Source organism: Drosophila persimilis, unplaced genomic scaffold (assembly GCF_003286085.1).
Source record: "Drosophila persimilis strain 14011-0111.01,24,50 unplaced genomic scaffold, DperRS2 tig00000841-arrow-arrow-pilon, whole genome shotgun sequence".
Lineage (NCBI taxonomy): Eukaryota > Metazoa > Arthropoda > Insecta > Diptera > Drosophilidae > Drosophila > Drosophila persimilis.
Window position 1 is genome coordinate 773,320 of NW_020825361.1, and position 12,716 is coordinate 786,035.

A 12,716-nucleotide genomic window follows, 5' to 3' on the forward strand; every position below is an offset into this window, starting at 1 on the left:
TTGATAAGGCTGGTAATTTGTGTGGCATGAGCGAAAGTTACGCATCCGCAGTATTTTCTTACATTTTCTTGAGGATTATTACTCATACGCCATGTGGCAGCACCTTTTTCAGCGTAGCTATGTATAAACGTTTCATGAAATGCACCGAAGGGAGCGATGGCTGCTCTGGTCTTTTCACATTTTTTTAATTGACCCAAATGTCATATGCCGGAATCATTCACCAATTGAACAATAATGATTTAATATACACAGATTTGCTGATTGTTTTTCCACGTTATAATTGCCTCAACAGTTTCAGTCCAACAATTGCCACACACGCAACCGCTTCCCCAATTTCACACCAAAGCTAAAAATAGCAGTCCCATTATTTTGGGCCCAGAGCGAGGCTGCTGATGGGTGATGGCAGTTAGACACGCTCCGCTGGTCGATCGGTGTCGCTATAAAAGCCTCTGTCCGCCGCCAGTCAGGCCATCAGTGGATCCACGGCAAGAACGGACAATCGAACAGAAAGATGCATTTCAACTGTCATTACCTTATCAGCCTGCTGCTGATGCTGCTGTGTGGTTCATTAGTGGTGAGTGCTCGCAAGCCACCCCTCTACTCGCCTAACGCTAACTCTTCCTTTTCATATTTTTGTTTTCTTTAAGAGCGCTTATCCCCAGGGTGGTCCCTGCGGACCGCCACCAAGTGGCCCGCCGCCATCTGGACCTCCGCCATCGGGACGCCCGCCAGGCGGACCGGGCGGACCGGGCGGACGCTGTGGACCCCCGCCCTCGACAACCGCTTCATCGGGATGAGGAGCGTTCCGATCTTACGCCCAGTCCCAATCCCAGTCCACACCCGGCACGACACGTTCCATGCGAAACTTCCTATTGCTAAGTGTATCCTTTCTGCGTATTTTGTATTTTTTTGCTCAATCTAGAATATATGTTTATGTGTAATCCTGCAGAAAAGATGGGGCTTCACTTGCACTTTGGATCCAGGTTGAATCCAGGGTGGATCTAGGCTGGATCCAGGGTGGGGTCATATGCATGTACATATGTTGTGGTTGGAGCTTAAAATATGACCACATACCACCCTTCAGCTGAGGAACTGCCCTTTGAGGTTAGATGACTGCAGATGAAGTGCGGATTGGAATTAAATGAAGCTATTAATTGGGTCAGAAGGATGTCCGAGGGACAAAAGGCGACTCTGCAGTAGAAATGTGTGAACTGCACTTGATGTTATGTAAAGGCTTTGCTACCGCTCGGGCTGTTCTTTTCTGATTTGAGGTGAAACCACAGCCCAGAGTCGCCTGCCAGTGCATTCAGCCGACCCCCTTGCACGGTTCAAAAAACTATATAAACTTATTAATTTATTGCCATCGTTGCTTAAAATCAATTGATCAATTATGCAACAACAAACGGCCAGCGAATCGAGCAGAAGAAGCTGAGAGCTGGTGAAGGAAATTAATAAGAATTTCAGTGAATTTACAAGGAATTCAGAAGGTACATACACATATCCAAGAGAGCGACGATACTAAGTCGAAAGTCGCCACCACCGCCAATGGCAGAGTGCACGAGAAAGGCGCCGCTCAGCGAAATGTGAACAATATCTGTCAAAATGATGAGCGTTATGAAAACCAAGTCTTCCTGCAAGTAGATCCCTGGTTGGTTGGATATCCAATACGACACGATACGACTTACCAAGGCACATTCGGATAGTACCAGAAGGCCGTACCAAAAAACTGTTAGCTGGTGCAGGTAAACGAGCAAATTGAGGTAGATTTCGTTATTTGTCCAAACGGGGATGTCTGACAAAACCATCGGCCAGAGGTACCAACCAAATAGGAGGTTGGCGAGGCAGAATGCCAAGACCTTTGATAGCTTCTGGAATGCACTTGACATTTATGAAATTTGTATATTTTTCAGTATATGAATCGAATCTAACGAATAATGTGAGAAAACCGACTGACAGATGAACGGATGACGGAATGATGAATGCTGATCATGGTACCGTGTCTCCCAGTCGTAATGAGAGACTATTTTCCATCGAAAGACTCCCTTGAAATTCATGTCCTTACACTCCTCACAGCTCATCAAGCTTACATATTTTTTTAGCTCTTACTGTAAATTATCCAATTGGAATCCACTTCTCCTCGGAGCCACCTAAAGTACCCACTAGAAGATATTAAAAAAGATAAAGTTTGATTAGTTCTGCGGTGCCCATGGAGCTGTGGGGCGGCGTCGGGAAATATTCAAAAAGCGAATATAATAAAAGCAATAAAAGAAAATATGCAACAGACGCAAACAGATACACAGATACGCTCTCACACAGAGGAATGAAGATGCAGATGAAGTTGAAATGTAAATTTCGTCCGAATGGAAAGTTCCGTTCCAATGATTGCAAACGGAAATAGGCCCTTGCCATCGCCATCGCCATCGCCACCGTCCTTCGTCATTCGTGCCTTTGCTCACTCTGGGGAATGAATGGCAAATGAAACGCAAGTAAATACGATAAATAAATGTTTAAATAAATAAGTAAATAAATATGTGGAGAAGAGTCGCTACCAGCCACTAGCCACCAGGCACCAAAAACCACACCAAACCGAAGTGGGACAGGACGGACGTGGCAGAGCAGAGGACAAAAAGTCCAAATGTAATAATTAAATTGCATTTTGCGTCTGCGGCCAAACAAAATGGCGCCGAATGGCAAATGGTCCGTGTTCGAGTGAACGCTTGTGTGGCATGTGCACCCAAGGAGGCGACAGCAGCATACCCTGCAAAGCTGAAGTGGCACTCAAGTGCCCACTTAAGCGTGCAAGGCTATTGAATCTCAGATGTCAGAGTCGAAACGAACGGAGCTATACGTTTATCTTTCAGTCAGTTTCTGATATAGTAGTATTTATGCATTGTAATATCCTGAAGATAATGATTAATGACAGAAGACCCAGAAGACCCTGGAACCTGGATGAAAAACAGCAATGTCATATCGGTCCATAACTGGATTTACCCGTTCAGAGCCATCGATAGAGTGGTGCATAAATATTTATATGCCTGCGCCGCAGCCATTGGTTCATAGGCATTTTCCACCTCTACCTGCATTCCATTTATTTTTTCACAGCTCTGGCCTGTCTTCTCTAGATTCACTTCACTTCTGCTCCTCTCCCCGCAATGGATTTCTCCCCTGAACTCTTCCGCGAGTGTATATCTTTCTGCTGATTGTGCGCATCAATTGCGGATCTCGCTTTGTCGTTGTCGCTGCATGGAGGGGGTCAAAGGCTTGCATTTATTTATCATTCAATTAAATATTTAAAATACCAAAAAATGCTTTCACCGCCAGCCAACTTATTTAAATTTCAGCCCCAATCCGCGGACCACACGACGACCCACGCACACACACCTTTAATATTGAAATTGAAATCATAAATAAATGAGAAAATTCGCGCTGCTTGCGGAACCTGGCTCGCTGGGGCGGATGGTTTATTTTCTGTATGGGACTGTGTGTGTTTGTGTGTGATTCGCATTCGTTGTAAATTTTATTGTTATATATATGGTTTTGTATTTATATACATTTATTTTTTCGCTTTGGTGTACGGGCGGGCGGCATACGCTGCCGCTGTGTTTGTAAAATTAATTGACATTTTATTTGTTAATTAATTGTTATAGCCATGTTGTTGTTTGGTTCGCAGCAAAACAGTGAAACAGCGAACCAGCGAACCAACCATCCAGGCCAGGCCAGTCCCAGTCCCAGTCCCAGCCAATGGTCCGGTAGTCCCTGCCAAAATGGCTAAATGACCAAATGGCCAAATGACTTTTCATTATTGTTATTACAAATGCCGCGGTCATTATTATTTGCTCGTTAAGCTCACCTCATCCTCCGGGCAGCACCACGCACCCCACACCCCGATGCGACCGAAATGCAATGCATTTGTAAATTAGTTTTGTAGTTTTAATTGCAAAAATTGTTAATTTTCTAATAATTTATTTATTTATGCTTTCAGTGAACGGATCGGTGGGTAAATTCGGAATGGAATACTATATGCTGGAAGGAGTACAGTGGGTGCACTTGTATAATTTTTCCTGTGGTACTACCACCCTCTACCTTCCTCCATTTGTCGCCGATATGGAACTTGGAGTTCGGTTCCAAAACCTACCATCTTCTAGGCATCTTGCGTGGTAGAATAAACACACTTGAACATAGAGGAAATGTTGTACCAAAACACAAGGGGTTGTGTCCCAGTTTTGCGTTCTTATAAATGGAAAATCAAATTATATTTCTATGAGGCTAATAAATATTCTACATATCTGATGCATGCTTAAATTTGAAAATATAGGGCTCTCTGAAAGAGAGGAAATATTTCCCTACAATCAATGTTTGCAGCATACTTTTAGGAGCCATAGCTGAAATCTCGGAATATGCCCATGTTTTTTTTTTCTCACCCTAGACCCCCCTCGGATCAGAGCCCGTCCCCAAAGAAGCAGAAGAATGAAAACTTCTGACCGAAAAAAAGGAAAGTCCAACTGAAATATTGTAGGCAACATCCGGAGGCCAAGATCCCATCAATTTTTACAACTTTAAATACCAGCAGGAAGTATCTTAAGAATCCCCCACCCATCCCCATCCCACCCCCTAGAGCAACATTTCGAATGCGTTCGGCAATAAGAAAAAAGTCATAACAAAATTTTACGACAACTTTGGCGGCGTTCTCATTTCGGGGCTCGGTAGTTGCACGGGCAAATGGGGCGGAGGCGGAGGTGGAGGTGGAGGTGGAGGACCAGTGGTTCGACGGAGTGGTTCTGTGGATTGATGCAAAATGCAAAACAAAGGGAAATTTTCCAAACACCATAGCGAGAAGGAGAGATATCCAACAGACCAAACCAAACGAGACCAGACCAGACCTAAAGGAGCAGCAGCAGCAGCAGCAGTATTCTAATGGCTGCCATCCCGCTGTTTGGTTGGTTCGTGAAGAGCGGGGCCAACTGCGGGGCATATAATAATCATCTATATTCATGGATTAGGATTCAATTTTTATGCCACACGCGAAAGACAGTGCGGAACAGAGAACCGAGCGGACCCACATACACAAAAAAGGTGAAATCCACAAAGAGAGTGGGTGGTGTGAGTACGGCAGAGTGGGTGGCAATGGGAGGCAGCTATACGTACAACAATGAGGGTTAAATTGAAAATAAAGCGTTACCCAAAGATGCCACACAGATACAACCATAGCAGAGTGAAAGAGAATGAGGGAGCAAGAGAGAGAAAGAGAGAGAGTGAGCGCGAAAAAAAACAAAATTATTCAAAAATTTATGCAAGAAAATATTACCAAAGAGCTAATAATTTTCTCCATCCATTGGGCCGTTTGTTCGTTCGTTCGTTCCAAAGGTGGCAAAAGCGCCGCGTGGGGGCCATCGCCACCAGTCAGGGGGGTGGGTGGGTGTTTAAATGGGTGGATTGGAGGGGTGGTGGTGTTCTTCCCAGAGTTTTGTATTAATGAATAATATCGCGGCTAAGGCACAGGCAGACTCAGGAGCAGGAGCAGAGTTTTTGTGGCACGCCACAGGGGTTAATAAGTAATCTGCATTTTTTGACATTTATTTATGTCTTCAAATATGTGCGAGGAGGAGGGCCGGGGCGAGTGGAAGGGAAGGAGGCTTCTAATCCTGCCCCCATTTTCACTTTCTCCTTCTCCCAACGTGTGCTTTAACTCTCCGTCTCCATATCTCTCTACATCTTGCGCTGAGTGGCAGAGAGCAAGTCGCATTTTCCAGGGAAATCCAACAGCTGTTAAAAGTGTCATTAGCCGAAAAATATGCCAGAGACAAAGTCTTTAGTCCTTTGAGTCCTTTTTTTCCTCTCTATTGCTTTCTGTCTGTGTCTGTATCTGTATCTGTCCTTCATTTAATGGCAAAGTGCAACAGGCATTTGGGAACAACATAATTACCAGAAATCAGTTCCCCGATACCATTCTCGTTCTGTTTCCCTCTGATAGTCTCTCTTTTCGTAAGTCTTTCTACTGTATTCTCTTACTATTAAATCTCGATGGCTTCCGAATGGAAAATTTCATTTAGTTTCAATGTAGAACGCAGAGTACTACGAGAGCAGAAGTGTATCTGGGGGGGATTGGGTGGTCTACGTGCACCACAAATCTATATTTACGATTATGGAAGTTTATGGATACCACTGTGGCTACGTTTTAGTGTCATTCAGCGCTGGGCTGTAAACGGCACCGCCTTGACGACCAACCGGCATTGCTGCGGGGTAAGGGGTGGGGTCCTAATGACAAATGCCTATGAAATGGTCACACACGCAAGGACCTCCCCCGCTTCTGTTGATGGTGGGGCTCTGTGGAAAGTGAAATTGTCATAAAAAGTGAAGGGCAACTGGGGAACGTCATCGGGGGGACCGGGCCCGAGGTGCGGGGGCACCACCAGCTCACATGTCAAGGTAATTTGGGCGCACTTTTTGCACTCGTCCATGTTTTATGGGCGAATTCAAATAGTTCTTCCCCCAGCCACTGCCCACTGCCCACTGCCCACGCCCCACGCCCCACGCCCTGCCCACACACGCACACATATGTAATTACTTAGTTTATTATATTGCAAGTATATCCAAGTGGACCAACAGACCGAGAGTCCGCCCCACCGACTCACGCGCCACCGCCTTTCCCTTTTTATAGTTTGGCAAATCGTAAAAACTTTTACAACATTTACATGCAATGCCAAGGGGGAGGGGGTGGGGGTTTGGGTGTGGGTGTGGGAAACTCTGGGGGAGTGTGGTGGTAGGGCAGAGTTGCTCTGGACCAGGGTTGTCGCCGCAAAAGTTTGCACTACACTTGTTCGCTCTCTATTTGTCTTTTGGCGAACCCCCTAGATGGCCTCCGCCATCGCCTCCGTCTACACCATCACCACCGCACTGACGATGCTTTTTCAATTACTCAGGCAAGGGTCCTGGGACAGGACTCCTGCTCCACTCCACTCCGCACTCCTCCTCCTGGTGACCAATTGAGTCGCCACTTAAGTCGCCTGACCAAAAAATCATTAACTATTTTAATTTCAGTTTGCAAATTCCATGCAATTTAAATGCGAACAGAGCCAGTGGCAGGGGCGTAGTCAGTGCCCGCCTTTCCACTGTGTATGTGTGTGTGTGCACTTTGGCCAAAATGCTAAGCAAATACAATTAAAGCGTCTCAGAAAAAAGCCAATAATTAAAAATGCACAAAACCAAAAGTGAACACCGACCCAACCCAAAAACGAAGAAGAATCCAGCAGTAGTTGAGAAGGGCATACGAAAGGAACACGAAGGAGTAGGAGAATCTGAAGAAATAGAAGAATACATATGTATGTATGTATCTGGTGAAGAAGAAAGGAAGACGAAGCAGCAGCAAAAGTGGAAGATGGAGACGAATCTGTAGGCAGTAAAGTAGAATGGAACCGGAAAAGAAAAAAGGTTACCTAGGAAATGGACATGTAGAAGGAAATAAGCCGGAGCATGAAAATCCGAACAGAAAGAAGGAGATACCACACTCGTAGATGGAATATGTAGATGTTAATGTTAAGGAAGAAAGCCAAGCGTAAGTCAGTCAAAAGGATGGCTGAGACCAAAGTAAACTCAATCGTTGGCTTAGCTCAAAGTTCGAAAACTCTATTAAAAGTCCGAAAACTCGAAAGGGGTTAGCTATAAGCTGGTGCTGGAAAGGGTCGATAGGCATTCCTCAGAGAGCATTCGCAGCATTACAAGAATATAAGCTTACAGATTGAGGAATTTTCGAGTCTCTTAACTTGAAATTTTATCAGAGCTGAATGCCTATCCAGATCCAAACTGAGACTTAAACATGCAGAGCATCAGATATCAGAGGAAAATCGTCACAGCTAACGCTTAGTGCTCACCATTCACTTCTTTCCACAAGTCGGGGTCACCAGTTCCATCGTTTAAAAGTTCTTTCGCCATTCTCTACATTTCTCTCGTCTGGGAGGTGACATTTTGATACATCTAAATCTCCTCCCCCACTTTTCCGGGGATCTCCACTCTAGTCGGCTAATCTAATCGAACGCTTCCATCAATGGAGGGCTAGTTAAGACAATCATGCAACCCGCGGAAAACGAAGCGGACACGGACACGGACATGGCATATTTTCCACACAGTTACTCGCGTTAATTTCCAAGGTATCAGCAGTGTTCAGGGGTTCGGATGCCGACTGGCAAACAACAACAAGAAAATAGACAAAGAGGCGGAAAAAAGGGTCACCGTTACCGCCGACGTCGCCGTCCGCTTCCGGTTGTGTCTCACGCGTTTTTATTTACTCGACGCGTTTTTCTCATTATTTTGGTCAGGTGGCTTGAGGTTTTTCAATCCCTTTTCTTTTTTATTTTTATGCTGCATACTTTCCGGAAAAAGCGGTGCGGTCGCGACGAGGCCCAGGGTCAAATGGGATGGGCGTAAGGGGCAACGCCTTCCAACCCAAAAGCCAACATAGCCCAGACCCCAACCCCCGCTCCCCGACCCCCTCCCAACGACAGGGCAATGGTAATAATTTAAAATTAAAATTTTCTTTTCAGTTCTTTTCTTCCTCGTTCTGCACTCTGTTCTCTCGGTGCTCTCCGTCCTCTTCTGACGTGTCCATGTCCGTGTCCGTGTCCTTTCCCGCCGCTTAATCGGATAATGCGAATTTTTGTAATCGAAGTTTGTCGAGTCCTTGTAGCCCCGTTGTCCTGTTGTCCCGGCTCGCAGTGGTGTACATGACTTGAGTCAATATATGCAGTATTTTATGAAAAGTTAACCCTTTTTTTCCAGACCAGTCCCCAACTCCCACTCCGACTTCTTTCCCAGGTTGATTTGCATGCGACCAAGTCGAGTCCTCATCCGCAGCCGGAGCCGAAGCCACGGCGCGACTTTTGTTTTAATGTCAGCTCGGGCGGGCGACGTCGCTGCTCAATTGTCTAACATTATCTGATTTAGCGTTTAATGCCTAACCCTTGCTTTGCCTGCCACTGCCGCCGCCTGCCGCTCGCCTGGATACCGCCTCGGCTACAGGATGCGCCCACAAGGACGACACACGCGCTCTGCCATTAAGCAGGCAAGGGCAGAAAAAAAACCAAGCGAGAGGGTAAGACTTTGTTGGTGGCTTCGACGCTTTAGATACCCTTTAGATCACCACCACCCCCCCCTGTAAATCATCAACCGCAAACTAGTCCCCAATCCTAAATATCGAATATATGTATCCGTACGATCTAAACGGTTCCTGCTTAAATATATCTGTACATAGTTACAGGCAGATATTTGTATACCGAAGGACTTGCTTTGCTGCTACGATATAGGCTCGTAAATGCCTTATTTTCTGCATGGCAAACCTCTGGTAGTGTCATCATACCCTGTCCAAGAGGAGGGTACGAGCAGAACAGAAAGCAGAGGTGGAGGCAGGCGCAAGGATAACGAATTAAAAAATTAAAAATCGAAAGGCAACGACGACAAGGACAACAACGAGACGACAACAGAAAAGGTGAAAAAAAACCTCACATATACAGACACACACACACACACATAGAGAACACACACTCTACCGTCGAGAAAGGGGTGGAAGATGATTAGGTGAGGGGGCTGCCTGATGTGCCGCCGCTGATTAGGCAACGCTCCGGGGCCCAGGCAGGAGGAAGAAGGCAGGAGGCAGCGCGGCATAATTAAAACTCGCAGCGCCGTGTAATAAATGCCGAGGCAGGCACGGCCAATAAATAGCAACAACAAGAACAAGAGCCAGAGCCGGAGCCAGAACTGGGAAACGGAAACGGCATCGGAGCAACCCTTTGACAGCAGCCACAACCTTCTCAGAGCCAGAGTCAGAGCCGGAGCCAGCAGCAGAGGCAGAACCAACCCCTGACAGTCCGAAGGAAATAAAAGAAACAATCGAATTTTAATCAATTCGCACACCATCCTCGCCTTGGAGTTCAGTTCCCATTTCATTTGCATTTGGGCTTTGTCTCTAGGCAACCAAGCGTTGGCCCACAGAATCTACAGACCCAGACCCAGACCCAGATCCAAATCCAAACTCCAAAGAGAACTTGGGCCAATCCCAATCCCAGCCAAAAAAGAGCCAACAGCTAACACAATGTACTAAGGGTATAATCCTGATCTCTCAACCCTGCCTGATCCACGAGCAGGTTGAATGCTTCACGCCTTTGCAGGAGCCCTCCCAGGGGTTGCCTAGTGGGAGTTTGGGGGCTTCGCAAAGGGTGCTCGTTGGATGGCCTTTGAATGGGAATTGGTGCCGGAGTGTTTCGATGGAATCGATGAGCTCCCCAGTTCTTTGAGAGCATCTCAAGTGATTCTTTGAATGGAGATTGGTGCAGAATTGGTTCAATGAGTTCGATTGATGATTCTCTTATGGTACTCTGCGAACCAGAAAAGAAGGGCGCACAATATTTACTTTGGACTCTCCCTGGGAGCTGTTGAAGTCGTGCCACATTGCATTGTGTTTGGGGCCATTTGCTTTGGCAATTTCTATTCATTGCAAGTCATCAGCTCCCCGGCTGCTCGGCTCTGTCTACACATTGCACTTGACTTCTTCTTTTTTTTTTATTTTTACTATCATTTCCACTGCCTTCTTCAGCCACATTTCTATGCGGACTTTCAGGGTCCGGCCCTGAACAGAGCCATCATCTGCCGGGGCCCTGCTCCTGCGCATCGCCCCTCTGCCTGTTATTGCGGCTCATCATCTTTCGGCTGCCGAGTGGAGGCTGACATAGCTATTCCCTCATTCTATACCATTCTTCTAGCCATCCTCCAGCTCCAGCTCATCCTCCAGTATAGTCCACAGTCCACAGTCCACAGTCCACAGTCCAATCCCCATTCTTGTAGCTTCCATTGCTCGTTTCTCTAGCTGGATGCTGATGCTGCTGCTGCTGTTATTTATAATTTTCGTTTATTTGCATTCGCATCCAATTTGTTTGTTCGTTCCCGGACTGCTGTTCTGTTCTGGCTGCTCTACCTGGTCTGTCGTTTTTTATTCCGCTCTCATGTAGAAGGGAGTCGCCATCTCCTTCTCCTTCTCCTTCGCCTAGCCCCACATTCCACATACATTTCTACTACTTTCGACTTGTATTTTTCCGTTGTTGTTGTTCTCTGTGTGTCCGTCCGTGTCTGCCTTCAACCATTTTACGCCATTATCAACGTCATCGTCGTTCTCGTTCTCGTTCTCATCTGAATCCGAATCCGAATCCTCCATCCTCCATTCTCGTTCCTATTTGCGTTGGCATCTTCTGTTTTGGGGTCCGTGGATCGTCCATGGAGCCTGGCATTGTTGGGGCTTGGTGCACAGGCGCTCACCTTTCCCAGTTGTTGTCCCATTGTTGTCGCAGAGTTCTCCTTCTGGGCCCCCATTTCTATATCCCACCCATCTCTACCGTCCTTTTCCGGAGGCCATCTCCGCCGCCTGTCCAGCTGTCAGGGCATATTATTGGTGTGCGGAAAATGTTCGCGTAATTGGAATGTTGACATTCGTATTTGTGAAAAGGAAGGAGCTCCAGCTCTCATCCATCCAATCCAAACATCTGGGTGACATGACTCCTATCAAAGTGCATCAAATAGCCGCGTTCTAACGCCCAGCAACATGATGCCTCTGGCTCTGGCGCTGGCTGTGGCCTCCGTCTTTGGTTCGGACCACGGCTTGGACTCTGCTTCTGACTGTTCGGCTTGAAACAGTCCTAAAAATCTGCGGCGTTTGGCATTAGGCGTTCGGCGTTACCTAAGTAAGGCATCAACCTCCTTTCCACGCTCCTAAGCATCAGTCAGCAGCACATCAAACCCCGACCAGAGGAAGACTCCTTGTTGACTTGCACCCTGGTCGTGACATTGCCAAAGCTTCGACAACTTGTCAAATTACCCAAAGCCAGCCGCCGGGCAGGAGACCGAGGCCCCCACTCCAGTGGTCGTTTGTCAATATTTAAAATTGAAAAATGCGCCCCGACCCCGTCCGTCCATCCGTCAGGTATTTCATATCATTTCAATATCATTGATGTAAAAATGCTGTTCGCTCTGTTAATGTGCGCAACGCGGGGCAAAGACAAAACGCAAGTCAATGAAAATGAGACGGGCTTGGGTCTGGGGTCTGGGGTCTGGGGTTGGATTGGTTTTGGTTTGGCTGAGATCAGGGGAAAAGACATCTACAGCAACAACGACAACGACAACGACAGCGACAACGTTGACGACAATCGGAAGACACCCTTAGACACACGGCAGAGTCACCAGAGTCACCGGGGGTTACCATTACCGACATCCATCCATCCATCCATCCAGCCATCCGTCCATTCACTCGCTGCTTCCTCCCATTCATTCATTCGCTTATTCATTCAGTCGTCTATCTGTCGTATGTATATTTCATATGCCCGCATGGATTGGCTTGGGGGAGTGGCAGGCGTCTTAGCATTTCCCAATGTACTCGAAAACGATTTATTAAAAAATATCTTTGGCACGGCGGCGAGGCAAAACAACAAGCAAGCTTATTAAAAATTTATTACCAAGCTTAAAAAATGTTACCCCAGTCGTCGACTCAATGGATATATGTATATGTATGTATACATATACGAATATACATATGTATATATATTATACGTTTCCTCAGTACCCGCGGGGCATTTCGCTGAGAAGTTGGAATCAGGTGGCGGTGGGGTGCGGGTGCAGCCCGTGGAGTGCTTACCTTCGACGACAACAACGGGACAGAAAAGAGCCCTGGGCGAAGATATTGA

General features: G+C 46.7%; 2 protein-coding genes across 2 annotated transcripts; one reads left to right on the top strand and one right to left on the bottom strand.

The window, feature by feature from the left end:
* Positions 1-493: 493 nt before the first annotated feature.
* LOC6597514 (proline-rich proteoglycan 2) lies at positions 494-951 on the top strand. Its single transcript, XM_002022660.2, has 2 exons — positions 494-574; positions 648-951. The coding sequence occupies exons 1-2, from the start codon at positions 512-514 to the stop codon at positions 795-797; spliced, it is 213 nt and encodes a 70-aa protein (XP_002022696.1). The 5' UTR covers positions 494-511; the 3' UTR covers positions 798-951.
* A 414-nt stretch (positions 952-1,365) lies between these two features.
* Positions 1,366-1,854, bottom strand: LOC113566705. The gene is made up of 3 exons (XM_026993518.1): positions 1,686-1,854; positions 1,496-1,631; positions 1,366-1,435 (listed from the first exon to the last, which is right to left on the bottom strand). Exons 1-3 carry the CDS (start codon positions 1,803-1,805, stop codon positions 1,389-1,391), a joined length of 303 nt encoding a protein of 100 aa, XP_026849319.1. The 5' UTR covers positions 1,806-1,854; the 3' UTR covers positions 1,366-1,388.
* Positions 1,855-12,716: the final 10,862 nt, after the last annotated feature.

Coding starts and splice junctions, on each gene's coding strand:
- LOC113566705 (XM_026993518.1), bottom strand. CDS start 1,805: ATGGTTTTGTCAGACATCCCCGTTTGGACAAATAACGAAATCTACCTC. Junction 1,632..1,685: donor TACTATCCGAATGTGCCTTG/GTAAGTCGTATC, acceptor ATCTACTTGCAG/GAAGACTTGGTTTTCATAAC. Junction 1,436..1,495: donor CGTCGCTCTCTTGGATATGT/GTATGTACCTTC, acceptor TTCCTTCACCAG/CTCTCAGCTTCTTCTGCTCG.
- LOC6597514 (XM_002022660.2), top strand. CDS start 512: ATGCATTTCAACTGTCATTACCTTATCAGCCTGCTGCTGATGCTGCTG. Junction 575..647: donor TGCTGTGTGGTTCATTAGTG/GTGAGTGCTCGC, acceptor GTTTTCTTTAAG/AGCGCTTATCCCCAGGGTGG.